This window comes from Leucopleurus acutus (genome assembly GCF_964270905.1).
Source record: "Leucopleurus acutus genome assembly, chromosome: 19".
NCBI lineage: Eukaryota > Metazoa > Chordata > Mammalia > Artiodactyla > Delphinidae > Leucopleurus > Leucopleurus acutus.
The window spans coordinates 10,677,225-10,697,296 of NC_139161.1; the positions used below are offsets into that span (position 1 = coordinate 10,677,225).

A 20,072-nucleotide genomic window follows, 5' to 3' on the forward strand; every position below is an offset into this window, starting at 1 on the left:
CAGCTGTTCCAGTGACAGTGGATCTCACAGGTCTGATTTGCAACTGAAGATGGCGAGCATCTTTCATGGACTTGTCACCCATAAATCTTCTCTGGTGAAGTGTCTGTTCAGGTATCTTGCCCATTTTTTACTTGGATTTGTTGACCTTATTATTGAGTTACACTGTTTTTCCAATTGCTACCATAACAAATTACCACAATCTCTGTGGCTCAAAATAACACATTTATTCTATCACAGTTCTGTAGGTCAGAAATTTGACACGGTCAGCTGGGCTAAATTAGGTGTCAGCAGGGCAGCTTCTTCTCTGGAGGCTCCAGGGAAGAATGTGCTCCCCTGCTCATGCAAGTTGTCGGCAGAATTCAGTCTCCTGAGTGTATGGGTGTGAGGTCCACATGTCCCTGTGGTTGAGCCTGACGTCCTCCTCAGCTTCTAGAGGCTGCTCCATATCCTGGCTCGTGGCACCTTCATCTTCAAATCCAGCAATGGTGGGTTGAGTCCTTCTCACCCCAGAGAATCAATCCTGCCTCTTCCATTATACCACTCTCTGACCCATGGTAGCCCAGAGCATTCTTGACTTTAAAGGGCGCATGTGATTAGATAGGGTCCACCTGGATAATCCAGGATAATTTCATCTCAATCTTTAATTACACCTGCAAAGTCCTTACCATTTAATGTAGCATATTCACAGGTTCCAGGGATTAAGATGTGAGCATTTTGGGGGGACCACCATTCTACCTACACTTAAAGTTCTTGATATTTTCTAGTTTAAGTCCTTTGTCAAGTATATGCTTTGCAAATATTTTCCCCCCTTGCTCATGCCCTGTCTTTAAGTATAATTTTAGAGGAGGAAGTATAAGACTGCCCGATTTCTGAGGTATAGTTCACATACCACACTATTTTACCACTTTAAAATGTACAATTCAGTACTTTTTAGTACATTCACAGAATTGTGCAACACTTACCTCTGTCTAGTTCCACATTTTCATCACCCCCAAAGAAGCCCTGTCCCCTTTAGCAGTCACTCCCTGTTTCCACCTCTCAGCCCCCAGAAAACCACTAATCTGCTTTCTGTCCTATGGATTTACCCATTTGGGACATTTCACAGAAACGGAAACACTGTGGCCTTTTGTGACTGGCTTCTTCCAGTTAGCCTATTTTCAAGGTTCATCCATATTGCAACGTGTCAGCACTTCATTCTTTCCTATTGCCAAATAATATTCATGTGTACTTACCACATCTTTCAGTCGATGGGCACTTGGGTTATTTCCACTTTTCAGCTATTATGAATAATGCTGTGAACATTTCTGTCTAACCTGACACACCAGCCCCTTGCTTCAACACTTACCCACCATGGGTTACAGCTGAACCCACCTGACCTGTGACACGAGTGGCCCCAAGCACCTGCCCAAGAACCTCCACCCACGTGCGTCAGTGCCAATGTCCCATTGCTTCCCTCCCCGAGCCCCCAGTGATACGCACTCCTTTCCTGGTGCTGGAGGACACTGGTGAGCTCACCTGTGCTGTCTGCACTCCAGACTACTGCCTACGCAGAAGGACGCCCTCAAAGGGAAGTATTCTAATTTCTCCTACTGCCCAAGAGCCAGGCTGCTTTCCAAAAAGTCTGTACCTACTAACACCACCACCACGCCCCCTACACCTTCACCAACACTCAGGGTTAATGGTTATGAAAACATAACACTTCTGAATCACCCCCAAGGATACACATTTCCGTGGATGTTTGCCATTTCTTTGTTACCTTACTTGACAGCATCTCAATTAGGTTAAGTTTCTCAGGTGTCTTACCTTCTGGCTTGTTTCCTGCTTGCCCCTCCCTGAATCACCGATGGTGCCCTGTGCACAACCCCTCCTCAGCTGTGACCGGTGGGCTCATTAGTCCAGAGGGAGCCTGGCTGGTGAATCCTTCCTCCTGGTTATCTGCCCAGGGTGCCATCCTGCCCCTCTGCATCTGGGCACACAGACCCAGGCCAACCCAGAGAAAAGTATTTATGGTCTCAACTCCCCCACCTGCCATCCATAAGAAATGGGATTGGGTACCAATCTGGGTAAGTGTGGAGAGGCCAGGCAGCTTACCACTTCCATTTCACCATCTTAAAGATCAAAAAAGAGTGAAATGACTGCCCAAGATCATACAGACAGCAGGTTACTAGAAAAGCTGAGGGCAAACAAAAATTAGAAAGAAATACAAATTAGAGTTTATGGGAAAAGTTTTAAATGTTTAATGAAAAAGACTTAAAGCAATGCATTATTTACATGTGGGTAAGAAAAGGTGGCAGAATCTCCAAAGTTTGTCCTGTGGGGGCCTTGAGAAGAGAATTCACATAAACCCCATTAAATAGAAACCGCCCCTAAATATTTCCAAATTGATACAAAATAGGTGAACAGGCTCCAGAAAGCAGACTGTTCAAATCAGATCAGCAACTGAAAGAGAAGATAAACAAGAAGGAAGAATACAAACAAGTGAAAATTTGTAAATTTAACTAAAGGCTCACAAAAGACTTCTCAAAAACAAAAGGAAAAAAAAGCGGGAAAAACCTCAAGTGCCCCAAACCAGGAACCAGGAAGCTCTCTCTAAAACAATCACAAATATGGATTTATTGTCTTACCGTTCATGGGCATCTCGTCAATCTGAGTGGAGTAGTACTGCTCAATGTCTCTGAGGATTCGGATATCATCATTCTTCACAAAATTAATGGCCACGCCCTTTCGGCCATATCGACCTGATCGCCCAATTCTTCAACAATAAAGCAAAATCACTTCAGTAAACATAGCAAAAAAGGTTTCAGTAAACCCATCAACAAGACTGAAACCAAAGAAAAACTTGTGCTGCCTACCTGTGTATGTACAGCTCTCTGTTGTTGGGCAGGTCGTAATTAATGATGAGGGACACCTGGGGCACGTCCAGCCCCCGGGCCCAGACGTCTGTAGAAATGAGCACTCGGCTGCACAAAGAAAGGCATTTGAGACAATCACCTTAGCATAAAAGGGTCAGACCGGCTACGAACACATCAGGGCCCCTCACACTGGCCCCTCTGCAGGCTGAAGCACAAGGGACAGCACCAGAAAGCCGCGTTCAGAAGGCGCGTTTGGTATATTTCATTACTTAGGTCATGTGTGCTGATTTAAAAAAAAACAATTTGGCTAGCTTTTACACTACTACATTTAATTTGTTTTGAGCCAGTCCCATACCAATAATTGGGAAGGACATTTTACTTTTGTCTAGCAAAAACTCAAGTACAGCAGCCTCACTGATTTTGGTGCAGTGTTTACAGTATCTTCAAATTAGAAATGCAACTCACACCTCTCTGTCTTTCACACAGGACAGAATCTGACACACCACAGACCCACACTATCCAATGCTGAGGCCACCAGCCCACCAAGCACCAGAGTGGCTGGTCTGAAATGAGATTGTCTCACGGTGTAAAATTCACACTGGATTTGAATACTTAGTACAAAAAAAATGCAAAAAAACCTCGTTAATATTTTTAATGTTGATTACATGTTGAAGTGATATGATATACTGGGTTAAATGACATATGTTTACTTGAATTATATTTCTATTGGACGTCGCTGGTCTAGAAGCATTCAAAGTCTGAAGGGACAGCAGAATAGGAGAAAATAATCCTGCCAGATAATCACATATAACTGGAGCCCTAGAGGAAGAGGAAAGAATGGGGCCAAAGCACCAACAGAGGGGTAAGGCCAAGAGTCACAGAAGTGCCAAACGGAAGGAGTAAGACTGAATCACAAATGGACCCATCAGCGTGAAACCACATAAACAAAACAGACCTAAGAAGCAGCCTGCAGAGAAGACACTGTTTTACATCAGCAGCAGCAGGTGACATCCCCACAGGACTGACACAACCAAGAAACACCAGATAGAGGGCCGACTGCACTAGGCCACTTCATATAAGGGATTAGAATGTCTGCAGAGTTTGGTGTCCACAGGATGTCTGGGACTGATCCCGCCTGGATTGCCTCCTTCAACACATCAGAAGGAGGTGTTTCAAGATGAAGCAGACATTTCCAAAGAAACTTAAACATTTTGTTACCAGCAGACCCAAACTAAATACAGAAAGACATTCTTCAAGCACAAAGAAATGCATCCCTGGGACTTCCCTGATGGTCTAGTGGGTAAGACTCTGCACTCTCAATGCAGGGGGCCCAGGTTTGATCCCTGGTCGGGGAACTAGGTCCTGTATGCATGCCGCAACTAAAGATCCCATGTGCCACAACTAAGACCTGGTGCAGCCAAAATAAATAAACAAATATGTATATATATGTATATATTAAAAAAATATATACATATATATGTATATATTAAAATGCATCCCTGATGGAAGCTCAGAGATAAAGGAAAAACAGAAGAGTAACGAGTATGGTCACTATGCAGCATTCATTATATGAATTATGTAATGATATAAAGCAAAAATTTCTTGTTGAGGTTGAAATATATGTAAATTAAAACACATGACAACAGTGACAGAAGTCTGGGGGGGTGTCACTGAAGTCAGGGTTTCAAGTTCTCTGTGCTCTCAGAGGAGATGGTGAAAGTACCAAGCAACCGCAGCTGCTGATGGCTCTTCAGGGTGACCACTAAATAACATAAAGAAAGAAACATGTTCCAAAATAAAAAGTGGGGAGGGCTTCCCTGATGGCGCAGTGGTTGAGAGTCCGCCTGCCGATGCAGGGGACGTGGGTTCGTGCCCCGGTCCGGGAGGATCCCACATGCCGCGGAGCGGCTGGGCCCGTGAGCCATGGCCGCTGAGCCTGCGCGTCCGGAGCCTGTGCTCCGCAATGGGAGAGGCCACAACAGTGAGAGGCCCACGTACCGCAAGGAAGAAAAAAAAAAAAGTGGGGAAAAGTAATAACAACAACAAAAAATCCAAACTAAAGAAAGAAAAAAGAACCACACAAGAGAAATGACAAGATATAAGATGGTCAATTTAAAACCAAATATATCAGTATTTACATTAAACGAAACTGGACTAAATGTTCCAGTTAAAAGACAATTATGGGCTTCCCTGGTGGCGCAGTGGTTAAGAATCCGCCTGCCAATGCAGGGGACACAAGTTCGAGCTCTGGTCCAGGAAGATCCCACATGCCACAGAGCAACTAAGCCTGTGCACCACAACTACTGAGCCTGCGCTCTAGAGCCCGCGCTCTAGAGCCCGTGAGCCACAACTACTGAAGCACACACGCCTAGAGCCCATACTCCACAACAAGAGAAGACACCACAATGAGAAGCCCGCACGCCGCAACAAAGAGTAGCCCCCACTCACCGCAACTAGAGAAGGCCCCGCAGCAATGAAGACCCAATGCAGCCAAAAATAAATAAATTTTAAAAAAAGACAGCAATTATCATTAGATTAAAAGGAAAAATAAAACCCAACTATATGCTGGTTGCATGAAATCCATCTAAAGCTTAAGTCTACAAACCAGAGGTGAAGGAAGAAAGGTGGTACTAAGGAGACACCAAGCGTTCAGAGCCGGTGCTGCTGGTCAGACAGAGCAGGATTCAGGACAAAAGCCCTAGTAGAGAAGGGCAGACACTTCCACAGCAAAAGCTAAATCCTCCAGAAATGCAGTAATTCTGAACTTGTACACTCAGGTCTCTGGACCCATAATGCAAGAACGGACAGAACCCCCAAGAGGAAAACCGGCACTCTCAACACTGATGAAACAAGGCTTAAGGGAAAAAGGGTAAGGATGCAGGTTTGAGAAATACAGCTAGCAACTGAAATCCAACACCACACAGCACCCATCTTGTCCAAGCACAGAGAACATTTGTAAAATGACCAACCCCGTGCTGGGCCACAAAGCAAGTCTGAATACACACTGAGGGGATGAAATCACACAAAGTGGGTTCTCTGGCCACAGTGGGATTAAGCTAAAACCAATACAAAAAGATAAACAGAAAATCTCCATTTATTTGGAAACAGAAAAATATGCTTCTAAATAAGGCAACCAACCTACGTAGTTAAGGCTAGTTCTCATCTCAGCCTAACCTATCACACCAGCAGTGGCTGCCCTGCTCACCAGCAAGTTGGTGACCTGCCCAAGCTCAGCTGTGGGGGGGAAAACTCGGGTAACACCCCGTAAATGCTGGCCCACAGCACCAGGACCACAGCAGAGAGCTCAGCCAACCCACCTGGCACCCGACCGGAACTCCTTCATGATGGACTCACGCTCCTTCTGGGGCATGTCCCCGTGCATGGATGACACGGTGAAGTTGGCTTCCCTCATCTTCTCCGTCAGCCAGTCAACCTACAGATGGAATCAACGGATGCTGCCATAAGTTCACAAACCAGAGACTGTATACAGGATTTCATGTCAATTACCTGCAGAACCAATTCGAATATTCATAAACAAGTGCTCTTAAAACTCAGGCTAGGGACTTCCCTAGTGGCGCAGTGGTTAAGAACCCCACCTGCCAATGTGGGGGACAGGGGTTCAAGCCCTGGTCTGGGAAGATCCCACATGTCATGGAGCAACTAAGACCGTGCGCCACAACTACTGAGCCTGCGCTCTAGAGCCTGCGAGCCACAACTCCTGAGCCTGTGTGCTGCAACTACTGAAGTCCGCGTGCTTAGAGCCCTTGCTCTGCAACAAGAGAAGCCATCACAATGAGAAGCCTGCACACCACAACGAAGAGTAGCCCCCGCTCGCCACAACTAGAGAAAGTCCATGCGCAGCAACGAAGACCCAGCACGGCCAAATTAAAAATATATATAAATAAACAAAACTCACGCTAATCCTCACTGGCTGTGTAGAAAACTTAATTCTGCCCAGCAAATATCGGGGCAAAAATTCTCTTAAAAGACAATATGTCACGGTTCTCATTTGAAATTTAAGTTCAAATCTTTTTTGGAATGTGGTCCAAATCTTGTTCCTATTCCAAGGAGAGCTGCCAGGGTTCTCAGCTCTGCCGGCACATCAGCATCACCTGGGAGCTCAAAGAACGTGTGTCCAGGCCCCACCTGAACCAATGACCCGGGGCCTTCAGTCAAGGGACCAGATCAACACCCTGCACACGTTCCCTGGATACACCCGCTTGTCCGCTCATCGTCCACGGTGACTTTGAGCTAAAGGGCAGAGCCCAGTGGCTGCCCGAGGAGACCACGTACCCAGAGCCTAAAGCACGTAATTCTGGTCCTCAACAGAAAATACCTGACCTAAGTTCTATGAAAACCGATCTTTGGTTTTCGCCACAAGGACATTAAAGAGCCAGGATGGCTGCGCACCTTCCTCTTGGTGTTACAGAAGATAACAGCCTGAGTGATGGTCAGCGTGTCATAGAGGTCACACAGCGTGTCGAACTTCCACTCTTCTCTCTCCACAGCCACAAAAAACTGCTTGATGCCTTCCAGAGTCAGTTCATCACTGGAGGACAAACACAATCCTGTCAACTCATCCTTTCAACCAAAACTTGAGGACGTGCGCAGGCCACGGACTGTTCCAGGCACGGGCCCAACCCCCAGCGGCCCAGGAGCCTGGGCATTAAACCCCTGCCCCTCCCGCCAGCCACATCCTCCTAGGAGTCGCCACTTCCACCACATGGGCCCAAGCCCTGGATCAGTATGAACCTTTAACCACACCTTGTATATGGTTCTAAACAAAGTGTTCGGCTGTTCAATAGAATACACATTTTACTGCCAATCGTAAATAATTCCATCAATAAGTAAATACTATCAGCAAATTTTTAAATTTGGAATTACTGGATCAAAGGAGACTATATAAAAGCTGGCTTTTCAAAAGAGAAAATTAAAAAGAAATTTCATGTTTTAAAACCCAAATACAACTATGCTATGTTTTAGTCCCACCTGAGAAGTAGGGCATCCTCACCGTTTCACCAAAATGCGGATAGGGTCAGTCATGAACTTGTTGGTCATCTCCAGGATCTCATGGGGCAGTGTGGCACTGATAAGCACCACCTGAGTGGCCGGGGGCAAGTACCTGTACACATCGTAGATCTGTTCTTTGAAACCTGGGATGAGGAATGAGACACACGGGGAATTTTTAAGGCTGCACACTTTGAAACAGAAGTTGCACATCAACTGTTCACATTTAACTGGATGCAGCACTGTGACTGTAAAGGTGCAAGATTTCACACGGAAGCTTCTTCCAGAGCTGGACCAAATTCTCACATCCCCTCTCCTCTCCCTGGTGTGCTCTAGGGATCAGAGCCCCACCCAAGAGTCCTGGATGCCAACAGGTAAAAGCAACAGAAACCTGAGCCCTGAGCCCACAACCTCAGACCCTTGCAGGTAGTTTCACATCTCAGTTCCAGCTGCTGCTGCTCTGTGAGAGTATGCATCCACTGTGGCCAGATCTGCTACATTTTAAATAAATCCAGAGATCTAGATTTTTTTCTTTTCTTTTTTTTGCGGTACGCGGGCCTCTCACTGTTGTGGCCTCTCCCGTTGCAGAGCACAGGCTCCGGACGCGCAGGCTCAGCGGCCATGGCTCGCAGGTCCCAGCCGCTCCGCGCCATGTGGGATCTTCCCAGACCGGGGCACGAACCCGTGTCCCCTGCATTGGCAGGCGGACTCTCAACCACCGTGCCACCAGGGAAGCCCGAGATCTAGATTTTCACCAAAAAAATCTCCACTTAAATAAAAAGCCGCTGAGCCTGCACGTCCGGAGCCTGTGCTCCGCAACGGGAGAGGCCACAACAGTGAGAAGCCCGCGTACCGCAAAAAAAAAAAAAAAAACTCCCACAGATACTGACCCATGCTGTACACCTGAAAATGTTACATGTCAATTATACCTTAATTTAAAAACCTCCCAATTAAATAATGCAGCTAGTTTACATTATTTCATATGGTGCAGGCTGAATAAAACCCAATGGCAAGCAGGACCTGGCCCTCTGGTCACCACATCACCACCTCTGCAGGACAGGTTAGGAGGCTGACGTGTGAGAAGGGGACAGGTGGCTGCGAGGTTCTGACTGTAGAGATCAGGGGGCCAGAAGCTACATTTCCGACACGTTCCCAGCTGACATAGATGCCACTGGTTCTGGAGACCTCACTTTGTAGTAACTGTACCTTTAACTTAGCTGAAGAGCAGGGCCTCCAGGTAAGGGGCCCAAGACAGAGGTAGGTGGAGGGCTGCTCCAAGGGGTGGCATCAGCCTCTAGGCTCCTGAGAGAACTGCTCAAGAACCAGGGAACAGGAAAACGCTTGAGAAGAACCCCATGAGTTACTGGTGACTCCTGAGAAGCAAAATATTCCCTTCACGCCAGGTGACCCCAATGTCTAAGGGGACGACCCACCCGACCCCCTGGTATGGAAGTAAGACTGGAGGGGGGTGTGCAGGGAGGGGAGGCTTCAAGACACTGTGAGGTACTGCCCGCAGCTGTTACTCAACCAAGGTGACAGCTGTCGTTATGCATTTCCCAGTTGCTGTGCTAAGAGCAAAACTGCTATGACTTACGGGTCCTCACATATTTGTCCTCATACGTTTTGGGAGAAATACACCCCAATTCTAGAAATTTACCTTGAAAAATAACCGATAAAAGAGTAAAAACAACCTGGACAACCAATAAAATACAACTAGTGAAATAAATTATGGAACATCCAAACCACAAAATACCCTACTGCCATGTAACAAGATTTATTCAGCTATCTGTTCACCCCTTCCCCACCACCAGGCATCTCTGCACCACATCCCAGCTCCACGCCGCAGCCATCTGTGCTCACCCACCACACAACGAGCAGTACCCCATCAGTTTGGCTGAAATGCTGTTGTTCTGGTTGTCATCAGTCTTACAAACCACTACCATAAAAAAATCAGTTTTATGTTCCTACGTGCACCCAGGGCATAACTGTTTTCCACAAAGAACATACTACTTATACTGAGTTCATTAGTTCCACATTTCCATTTTACACGGTGAAAATTTAAGAATTTGTTACTCATACCTTTATTCAACATTTCATCAGCCTCATCCAAAACCAACATCTTGATAGCACGTGTCCTCAAACTTCTGCGACGAATCATATCTATAAAATCAGATTTTGAAATAAGTAGACCTCAGGCTATAAGAGCCAGCCATTTCAACCAGTTTCCACAGCATTTCAGGGACCTTCCCTCCACTTCTTACAAGTTACTCAAATGCAAAAATCCACTATGTAGCATCAAATTGAAAATGGTCCTCTATTGTTTAAGCACTTTTTATAGACAAAAGCAATTACCAAAGACACGCCCAGGTGTGCCAGCGACAACATGCTGTCCATAATCCAGTTTCCTGATGTCCTCCCCCACGTTGGTGCCCCCAATGCAGGCATGGCACTGGACGTTCATGTAGTCACCCAAAGCAAGCAGGCCCTGAATTAAAACACAGATTCACGTTCAAAGTCTGCCCCAAGACTGCTATGAAGTCCGAAACATCTGAGTTCCCCCAAAATGAAGATTGTTTCTATTCTAGTTTAAGATGACCACCGGGTATTGTTTATGCCATTATTTCTATCATAAAACTACAGAGAGCCCAAGTGTCCTCCTTCCACTCTTTTCTGCGCCAGAATGAAGTCAGTTTTACTATTTTCTCATTACAAAAGCAGTATGTATTTACAGAAAAATAAGAAAATATATAAAATTCATAATCCTATCCACCCACAGATGCTATTAACATCTTAATAGATACACTTCCAAAATGTTTATACTATAAAAACAAAATACTTACAATTATTTTTAATTTTTTTGGAAGAAAATTACAATTCTAAGATTGTAAAAAACTATTGGAATCACACAAGCTACACTAACAATGACTTCACACAAACCAACAACTCATATGTGATTTATCACAAAATGTTAGGAATCAGGGGAAAAAAACCTGACAGAACAGAAAAACCGGATTAGATTAAGTCAATCAGTTGGCTTGAACAGCGTGGGATTAGGGAGGGAGGTTAGGTATGCCGGCCCACCTACTGACTGCTCAACTCCAGCTTAGTCAGATATCCACACAGACTTTACAATCAGCCCTCCCTAACCTTGGATCCAACTAACTTCGCATCATGTAGTGTTGTAGTACATATTCATTTTTTAAAACCTGCATATAAATGGATCCATGCAGCTCTAACCCATGTTGTTTAGGGTGAACTGTACTTGCAAATACGACAGTGCCATCTTTAACTGTCTTACCTTCTGGATCTGTACAGCTAACTCTCTCGTTGGAGCCAAGATCAAAGCTTGGGTTTCACGAACCTGGTAAAATAATTTGTCGGAAAATAGAGAATCTCAGTATCTTCACGGTAGATTGCACTAATTCCGACTCAGATCTATTTTGAATATTATCTCAAGTTAACCACACATCTGATTTCAGGTAAGCGAACCTGAATGTTACTTAATTGCGTATCCAGTGATAATGGGTATACTGGTTAGGATTCTTGTTTACAGACAAGAATTTCCACTAGTTAAAAAAATCTCCCAGTTTACAGACATAGAAAACAAACTTATGGTTACCAAAGGGAAAAGGGTGGAGGGAGGGATAAATTAGGAGTCTGCGATTAAAATATACACACTACTATGTAAAAAAAGAGATAACCAAAAAGGACCTACTGTATAGCACAGGGAACTATATAGATCTGAATCACTTTGCTATACACCCGAAACTAACACAGCATTGTAAATCAACAAAATTTCAATAAAAATTTTTAAAAGACTCTCAGTTTAAATAAAAAGGAATTTATGATATTAGCTCAGGATATTAGCTCAGATATTAGCTCAGATATTAGTGTGCACTTAAGATTCTCTTTAAAAAATGTGCTTAATCAGTACAACTAGAGATATTTAAGAACTGCACTTCTTTTTTTGTTTTTTTTGCGGTACGCGGGCCTCTCACTGTTGTGGCCTCTCCCATTGCGGAGCACAGGCTCCGGACGCGCAGGCTCAGCGGCCGTGGCTCACGGGCCCAGCCGCTCCGCGGCATGTGGGATCTTCCCAGACCGGGGCACAAACCCGTGTCCCTTGCATCGGCAGGCGGACTCTCAACCACTGCGCCACCAGGGAAGCCCAGAACTGTACCTCTTGAACACTGTAGTTACAGAAGGTAAAGGAAGTATTTCCTAGGATTAAAGAGAAGTTTAAGATTACCTGAATATCCAAACACTGGAGGACAGAAATACTGAAGGTGGCTGTTTTGCCTGTACCAGACTGAGATCTAGTAAAGAAAACACAGATAAATGGGATTTAGAGTGATGGGCTACATGCCACTGCTCCCATTCATGTAACCCCCGCCCCAGCAGTGCTCTGAGGAGATGAGCTGCAGAAGCACTGGGCAGCTTTTTCCAAGTCGATTCCCCCACACCCCCTGACCAATATCTTAACTGCAAGGTGGTGGGACTCAGGCATAATGTCACAACTTTTAAATCACAGGTGATAAGGACAGTAAATGTGGCCTTTGCAGCAGGGGGTGACAGAGCTGCAGAATCTATAGAATGGCTGTGAGAGGTGGCAAAAAAAAGATTCCTCTTTATATAATTCTTTTCTACGACTTCAGACTTTTTTTTTGTCAATGAGTCTTTAAAAATTAGGCAAATAGGGAATAATGTTATTAAAAGAGTATTATATACAATTCCATATGCCAAATAATAGGTTAAGTAAATCTGGCTTAAAAAAAAAAGAAAGCTTTCTAGAGTGGAGGATGCAAAACTAAAAACAAACAGCCCATAGCTGATGTCAAGGCAAGAGCTGGTAACGGCATCTGAATGAAGAAGCACTGAACTACACACTGCTGTGCTAACCAGCACCTGACTCCCCCTCTGCATGAGCAGACTTACTGTGCAATGACATCTCTCCCTTTAATTATCTGCTTAATAGCTCGCTGCTGGATTGCTGATGGTTTTTCAAAACCTGTAAATTAAAACGGAAAAAATGAGCTCTAACCACGAGGACAGCATACTTGCAACCATACAATGGAGCTCCTTGTGCCGAGGATGTTACCTTTTTAAAATCCCCCACCCCCTCCTTAACCCAATGTCCAACGTACTAAGCTCTCAAGAAACAGCTGCTGAATGAAGTAGGCTGAAGTGGATTTTTATACTAACATACCATCTTATACAGACACAATCTCTAAGGAACACTGTTGCAAAATAGAGACACCCCAGTTAGGTTAAAAAATGTTGGTGGTTACTCCTGGAGAATGGGGTGAGGGAGGCTCATATTTTACTCCAATTACTTGTGTATTGTTTGACTATATTACAATAACTTGCACTAATGGGGTTTTTTTTGTATTACTTTTTAAGTTAAAAAAAGGAATATAAACCCATCAGTGCTGTAGTCACCACTCCCCACCAGCAGTAAGTCTGCAGGTTGTTTGTTATCACCTACAACCCCATTTCATCTACTCCTCCTGCCTTGATGCAGCTACATGAACTACAACACCACCCCTGTACTGTCCAAGTAAACAAACAAAACTTTACGTACAAATAATGTACTTTAATTAATTTTGGTAGCCTTTTAAAATGTAGTACAATTTCCCATCTAACACAAAAGCAAATATAACAGATGATTTAAACCCTCAGGATGACCCAGCAAGTAGATGGGAAACTAAAAACAGTGTTTTAGGGCAGGGACGTCCTGGGTGCCAAGAGGCAGGCAGGGCTGTCGGCCACACTACGAGGGCCAGCTGCAATGGTTCTTCACCTCCCATTCCCTCCGTACCTTCTCTGTGCTAGACTGTCATGACATCATGAACTGTTGGATAAAAAAGATGTCGGCCCCAGTCCCAGGCATTAAGCATAGATGCTGATCACGCCCATCTACATCCCCAACCCGAACTCTTCCCAACTGCCTCCTTGAGATCTCCTACTGGATGGTTTACAGGTCCCTCAAGCTCTCCTCATTCAAGAAGAGCTCCCTCGAGTGTTCCCCGCCTGAGGAGAGGGCATCATCACCTGCCCAGTTACTCAAACATCCAGGACTTTCATCTCCTGCTCACATTCAACCCATCAGCAAACTCTGTTAGTACTCCATCTCCACCACAATACCATCATCACTCCCCTGGACTGGAACAAACGCCTCCTAACATCTCCCTGCTTCCTCTCCTGCCTCACCTCCCCCCATATCCAGACACCCAGGACCACCTGTGACTGTAAATCTGATCCCATCACTTCCCTGCTTAAAACCCTCCAATGGCCTCCCACTGCACTTAGAAATAAAATTCAAACTCTATCACCTCGCACCATGCTTTTCAAGATCTGCGCCCCCCCCCAAAAAAAAACTCGCCCCTAGGCTCCCAGGACAGGGAGATTCTTTCTGTTCCTGGAATGCATAAGGCTCCCAGCTGCAGGGTCCTGGCACCAGCTGCCCAGTTCTACCATAATCTTCTCATAACGGGTTCCTTAGCCCAGATCTCAGCTCAAATGCCAGCCCCTCCTGGGAGCCCCCTTACCTATGTGCTCTATTTTAACTCTCTCCTCTCGCCAATCACGCTTATAAAGTTATCCCGCTTTATTTTCTTCGTAGCCATTACCACTGACTATATAATCCTTCTCCCAAACATAACAAGCTCCCTAAGGCCTGCCTGGTTCACTGCTAAGCCGCCAGTGCCTAGAGCCGCGCACGTTCCTAGCACCTGGCAGGTGCAAGACAATCATCTGCTGAATGAGTGACTCCGGGGTGCAAGGAGGACCCTGCAGACCTCGCGGGACGCTGCAGCCCTCGCGTGACCCAGCATGGCGCCCCGCCGGGAGAACAGCACCCGAACCGGCCGACACAGACGGGGGTGGGGACACGTGCTGGGGGCAGGGGTCGCCCGTCAGGGCCCCCGGGCTCGGCCTCAGCCCCGACCCCCAGCCCCGCGGCGGCCGCACTCCCAGTCTCGGGAACCACCCCCGGCTGGGCCCCCCGCCTCCCCGCGGGCGCCCTAGCCCGCGGCCCGAGCTCACCGACCGTAGGCATAGATACCGCGCAGCAGGTCCTCCCGCAGGCCCATGGTGTCGAACGTGGGGGTCACGTCCACCTCCTCACTGGTCTCGAATTCCACTTTGGTCATGTCTTCCTCTTTGAGCAGCCGCTTCCGCGCCGAGCCCGACGTCGCCATTGTAGCTGTAGCCGCCATGATTCCGAGCAGGCTAAGAGTCAAGCTCGCGTCTTAGAGGAAAGCGGAAGCAGGGCCCCGCGCCGCCGCTGCCAGGAACTGACGTCATAGCACGAGCGTGCGTGCGTGCGTACGAGCGTGCGTCGGGGCCAAGCCTCGGAAGGGGCGGGGAGCTCCTGGTCACGTGAAAGGGAAAGGGCGCCTGCTGCAGGGAAAGGGGCGGTGCTGCGGCTCTTGCGCGGGAGGGGCTCCCGCGGGATCTCGCGGAACCGTGCTCCGCCCACCCCTACAAACGGTGCGGAGGCGGCAGGGCCCAGCGGTTCGTACTGGGTGTGGTACTCCCGGCCTGGCTCTTCGGCTGATGTAGCCCTTTCCAATAACCGGATCCTCCGCGCGGGATGGTAGACCTCGCGCCCCTGCAGACGGGCTGCGGACCGCGCCAGGGCGCCCCTGCTCAGGGCGGGGGTCTCCAGGCGGCCCTGCTTCGAGTGGGAACCTGGGCGCGCGTCCCCACCGGTATCCATTCCTTCGTGTGTACGCATGTTCCGACGTTGTCGCCGGCCGGGGACGCCGGCAAACGCATTACTACTCGTTATCATTGCCGCCCGATGGAAAACCTCACTGCACATTGTCTGCTTTTGGAAAGTCTGGAATCTTTAACTGCCTGCTTGTCAGCTCTCACTTTAACACCCCCAGGCCGGTTTTTAACCCCCTAAGGGAAAAGCCCCTACCCGGGGTCGAGTGTGTTGGGAGAGTAAAGGTCCTGCGACGGCCCCCGGCACCAGGACCCCCAGAGCTGGCCGCGTGACCTTGGCCCGCGCCTTGCTGGACTGTGCGTCTGTTCATTAAGGCCCTGGATTCCGCGTGTCTGGCGGAGGTGCTGATAAATCCCGCCCTGCAGAAAAGATGACCCTGGAGGTGACGGCTTTCGGTTGCCCTGTAGACTATTTCCAGTTATGCCATGTTACCCTAAACTTCTTTAAGTGCCTCTAAAAATCCGGCTCCCGAACCACCGTCACCACCTGACGCGCGTTCATCTGTGTTGTGTGAAAAGAGCGTTTTTAGCTTTGTGAAACTTATACTTGCCCAAGCTCAAGCTCTGTCCTTTCTCATTGTTTGCTTGCCTCGCATCACTGGGCACATCTTTCATCTCTTTAACAGCCTCTTTCCAGGACTGCTTGAACGCTGTCCTGTTGTGAAGGTTAATTTAGTGAAAACTTTTAGCGGTAATCATTTTATCCACTAAACCAGGCGCACTTAGAATGCAGAGGTTTGCAGTATGTTGACAGCGAACAAGGAAATGGGGGGGTCTTACTTGCTCTGAAGCTCTTGCCCTGACTTTGGAATATGTCCAGACCTTACAAGATAATTGACCTGATAAACATGCCTGATAAGGATGCCAGTATCAGTCAAGTATTTATAAATCTGAATTTCTTTCTTAGACTTTAAAGTAAATAAAATGCAAATATAAGTTCTTATGTCTTCTCACTCCACAAAGAGTTGAGTTATACACTACCCTCTCTGAAGTTGCCCACACTCCGTTTTGCAAGCTGTGCCCTAGGGCAGTGTCGTAAAACGCACACAGGTTTCAGCCTTAGTATAAGAAAAGAATGTGAAAGACCTCATTAATAATTTTTATACTGATTATGTGTTGAAATGTCCATATTTTTGATACACTGAGTTAAAATATGTCATTTAATTTCACCCATTTCTTTTTACTTTTTAAAATATGACTACTAGAAACATTTTAATTATATGTGGTATTCCTATTAGATGGTGCTGCTCTAGGTACTTAACAGCATGTGAAATAACCTTGCCAAGGGTATGGGGAAAGAGTAAACTGAAGATCGCTGACTTTATGAATCTGATATCAATGGGGAGGGGATGAAATTATTGCACTCTTCTACTAAGTTTGAAGAGGATGATTGCCTCTTTTGTACTTATCGAGAGATTTTTGATCTTATTCATGATCCCCCTGGACTTGTCTCTTGCCTTCACATATTTATATTTTATGCCATTTTCCTGGCAATGTCCCTTTCGCTCAATGTCTGAATTCACATCTTAAAGCCCTCTTCCTTTTGTTTGGCGCCAATAACTTTTTAGACCACAGTCCGTGAAGATGACAAGAGTCAGGGAACAAAGGTCTCAAGTGAAGCAGTGGCAACCAAGCCGACTTGGCCTTAGTCCTCCTTGAGGGTCCTCTAATCAAAGGGGTTGACCCCTCCCCCAAGATAACGACAGAAGGGGCAGGTCCACCGGGAGGCCTCTTTGGGATGATAAGGAGTGTACCTGCACTCTTCCAGGAACTAGGAGCTGGCAGTGGGCACAATAGGTCATAGAGAGCCATGTTTTTATTACTCAGGAAAGAGGGCTCTGGGTAATTGCAACCAGGATAAGAGCTCCTCTGAGGAGAAGAGGTTTTTCTCTTTTTTTCTCAAACACGGTGCCAATTTTCATAAGGCCTGTACGATGCTCACCAAAGGTCTCAGTGTCACTAAGATCCGAGATCCGAAATGCACTTTGCTTTTTTTTTTTTTTCCTTTTTTGTGGCCTTGCCAGGCAGCATGCAGGATCTTAGTTCCCTGACCAGGTATCGAAGCCAGGCCCCCCCACCCCCCGAAGTGAGTGGACGCCCTGAGTCCTAACCACTGGACCACCAGGGAATTCCCTGAAACGTGCTTTGCTTTATCAACGGCAGGTGAGAATAACCTAGGCAGTCATGTGTTGGAACATGCCTGGCTCTTCTCCCTATTTGTTGAAATACTTGCTCTGCGTAGCTATGTTATGCTGGACCTAAGCCTCCACAGTTGACCCTTGAGCAACATGGGGGTTGGGGGTGCCAACTCCCTGCATATTCGAAAATCCAAGTATAACCTTTGACTGCCCCAAAACTTAACTACTAATAGCCTACTGTTGACCGGAAGCCTTACCCATAACCTATAGTCGATTAACACATGTTGTATTTATATGTATTATACACTGTATTCTTACAATAAAGTAAGCTAGAGAAAAGAAAATGTTAAGAAAATCATAAGGAAGAGAAAATACATTTACAGTACTGTACTGTAATAATCGATACCCCAAGTTTACATTGTCTGTTTGAAACAGAGCAGGACACAATGGTCCTTCCCCTCTGTCCTCCACCTGCCTTTTGTCTGTGGTAAAACTTTAGCCAAAGAATAAGTTAAATCAAAGTGGGAAGATGCAGAAACAAAAGAAAATCATCCAAGACTAAATAATGATAGTTTAGTCATTAAGCAAAGTCAAGGACCTTTAGTTCCTCCACAAGGGCTGTAGATAATATTCTGAGCCGTGTCCTGTGAGCTGTCTTATAGATGCTGAAGCCCCCACCAGGTGGAAGAAGTTAACTACATGATGACCAGACTGTAGCTGCCACAATCCTGAGAATTGGCCTCAAGGAAGTGGGAACAAACAGACCATGGAACTGAAGATTAACTGTACTTAAAACTATCAGGATGATGCTGGTCAGACCACCAAGGACCAATTTCAAGATGATTGTCAGCTGACTGTGCTGCTTCTACATGTAGCCCCCTCCCTCTGCCTATAAAAACTCTTGCCCCCTGATTGTCAGGTGGGGGGAGTTGGTCTTTGGACAGGTGTCCGCCTCCCCCCACCTGCCATTCTCAGCAATAAAGCAAACTTTCCTTTCCACCAACCTTGCCTCTTTATTCGCCATTGAGCGGCGAGCCGTCGGACCCCGCTTTCAGTTACATGTTTACAAGATGAATCATCCGTCTCTCAGTACCTACATCAATATTGCCTCACATGATATAAAACACTGTAGATGTTACCCGCACAGTTCAAACTCCTGTTGTTCAAGTGTCGACTGTGACTAAGTTCATCAGTACCACTTTTTGAAATTCCATATATATACATTGGTATTTGTTTTTCTCTTTCTGGCTTACTTCACTCTGTATGACAGATTCTAGGTCCAACCACCTCACCACAAATAACTCAATTTCATTCCTTTTTAGGGCAGGAATAAAGATGCAGACGTAGAGAACGGATTTGAGGGCACGGTGGCGGGGGCAAGGGGAAGCTGGGATGAAGTAAGAGAGTAGCACTGACATATATACACTACCAAATGTAAAATGGATGGCTAGTGGGAAGCTGCTGCATAGCACAAGGAGATCAACTCGATGCTGTGTGACGATCTAGAGGGATGAGATAGGGAGGGAGGCTCAAGAGGGAGGGGATATGGGGATATATGTATACATATGGTTGATTCACTTTGTTGTACAGCAGAAACTAACAAAACACTGTAAAGCATTTATACTCCAATAAAGATGTGAAAAAAAAAGCTATCTCCTAGAAACTTCTGATCAGAAAAAAAAAAAAGTCAACTGTACTTACAAAGCAAGAATTGACAGCCCACATCAGTTGTCAGTACATAATTCCACTGCTTAAATGTCCAGATTAATGTTTCAATTTTTATCAGAAACCTCCATTGCAATTTCAACTAAGGAGTGCAGGCATATATCTTGTCTTAATAATTTTACTGCTGGGAAAACTAACGCCCAGCCTGTTAAGTTAAAAGTAACTTCCAGCGCAGCAAGGGGTAGAAGCTGCCCCACTCTGAGTCCCCAAAAAAGTATGTTTATATGGCTTACCATGCCTGCATCCTTTGTCCCAGGGCTCTGGGTCACCCAGGTGGACCTGCCTGTTATGTCTGGGCACAGCCCTCTGTCTCCTGCACCTCACTTCCCATGCTTTCCAAATCTGTGGGAGGGAGGTTATCTCTCCTGATTAGACTAATCTCCAGGAGGGCAGGCCCATGTCTGTTTTGTTCCCCAGCGCTGCCCTAGTACAGCGTGGTGTGCCTGGATGTCCACCGCAAGAGGGGAGGAAGAGCCCAGGAACTCTCCCAGCTCATGCCGGAGGGGTGGGCAAGACAGGAGCAGCTCAGCGGGCGCTACCTGAGGAGCTGCCCTGCCTCTTCCCTGAACCCTTATTGGACTCAGGGTGTACACAATCAAGTCAGCTCATCTTGTCTGGG

At 46.4% G+C, this 20,072-nt stretch overlaps 1 protein-coding gene across 2 annotated transcripts; it reads right to left on the reverse strand.

Moving 5' to 3' along the window:
* Positions 1-2,223: 2,223 nt before the first annotated feature.
* EIF4A3 (eukaryotic translation initiation factor 4A3) lies at positions 2,224-15,101 on the reverse strand. 2 transcript variants are annotated; one of them, XM_082860803.1, is made up of 12 exons: positions 14,908-15,101; positions 12,795-12,867; positions 12,109-12,175; positions 11,158-11,220; positions 10,212-10,344; positions 9,939-10,019; positions 7,864-8,005; positions 7,263-7,401; positions 6,170-6,285; positions 2,853-2,960; positions 2,625-2,752; positions 2,224-2,439 (listed from the first exon to the last, which is right to left on the reverse strand). In XM_082860803.1, the coding sequence occupies exons 1-12, from the start codon at positions 15,074-15,076 to the stop codon at positions 2,423-2,425; spliced, it is 1,236 nt and encodes a 411-aa protein (XP_082716929.1). In that variant the 5' UTR covers positions 15,077-15,101; the 3' UTR covers positions 2,224-2,422. The 2 variants fall into 2 exon arrangements, with proteins under 2 accessions (XP_082716929.1, XP_082716928.1); XM_082860802.1 differs by lacking the exon at positions 2,224-2,439 and having other exon boundaries at positions 2,584-2,752.
* Between the last annotated feature and the right edge of the window lie 4,971 nt (positions 15,102-20,072).

What these genes read in the sequence shown, in the direction of transcription:
- EIF4A3 (XM_082860802.1), bottom strand. Translation starts at nt 15,076, where the DNA reads ATGGCGGCTACAGCTACAATGGCGACGTCGGGCTCGGCGCGGAAGCGG. An exon ending in GGGAGAGATGTCATTGCACA is followed by an intron (nt 12,176 to 12,794) that starts GTAAGTCTGCTC and finishes TTTCTTTACTAG; the next exon opens with ATCTCAGTCTGGTACAGGCA. An exon ending in TCTGTAACACCAAGAGGAAG is followed by an intron (nt 6,286 to 7,262) that starts GTGCGCAGCCAT and finishes TTCCATCTGTAG; the next exon opens with GTTGACTGGCTGACGGAGAA.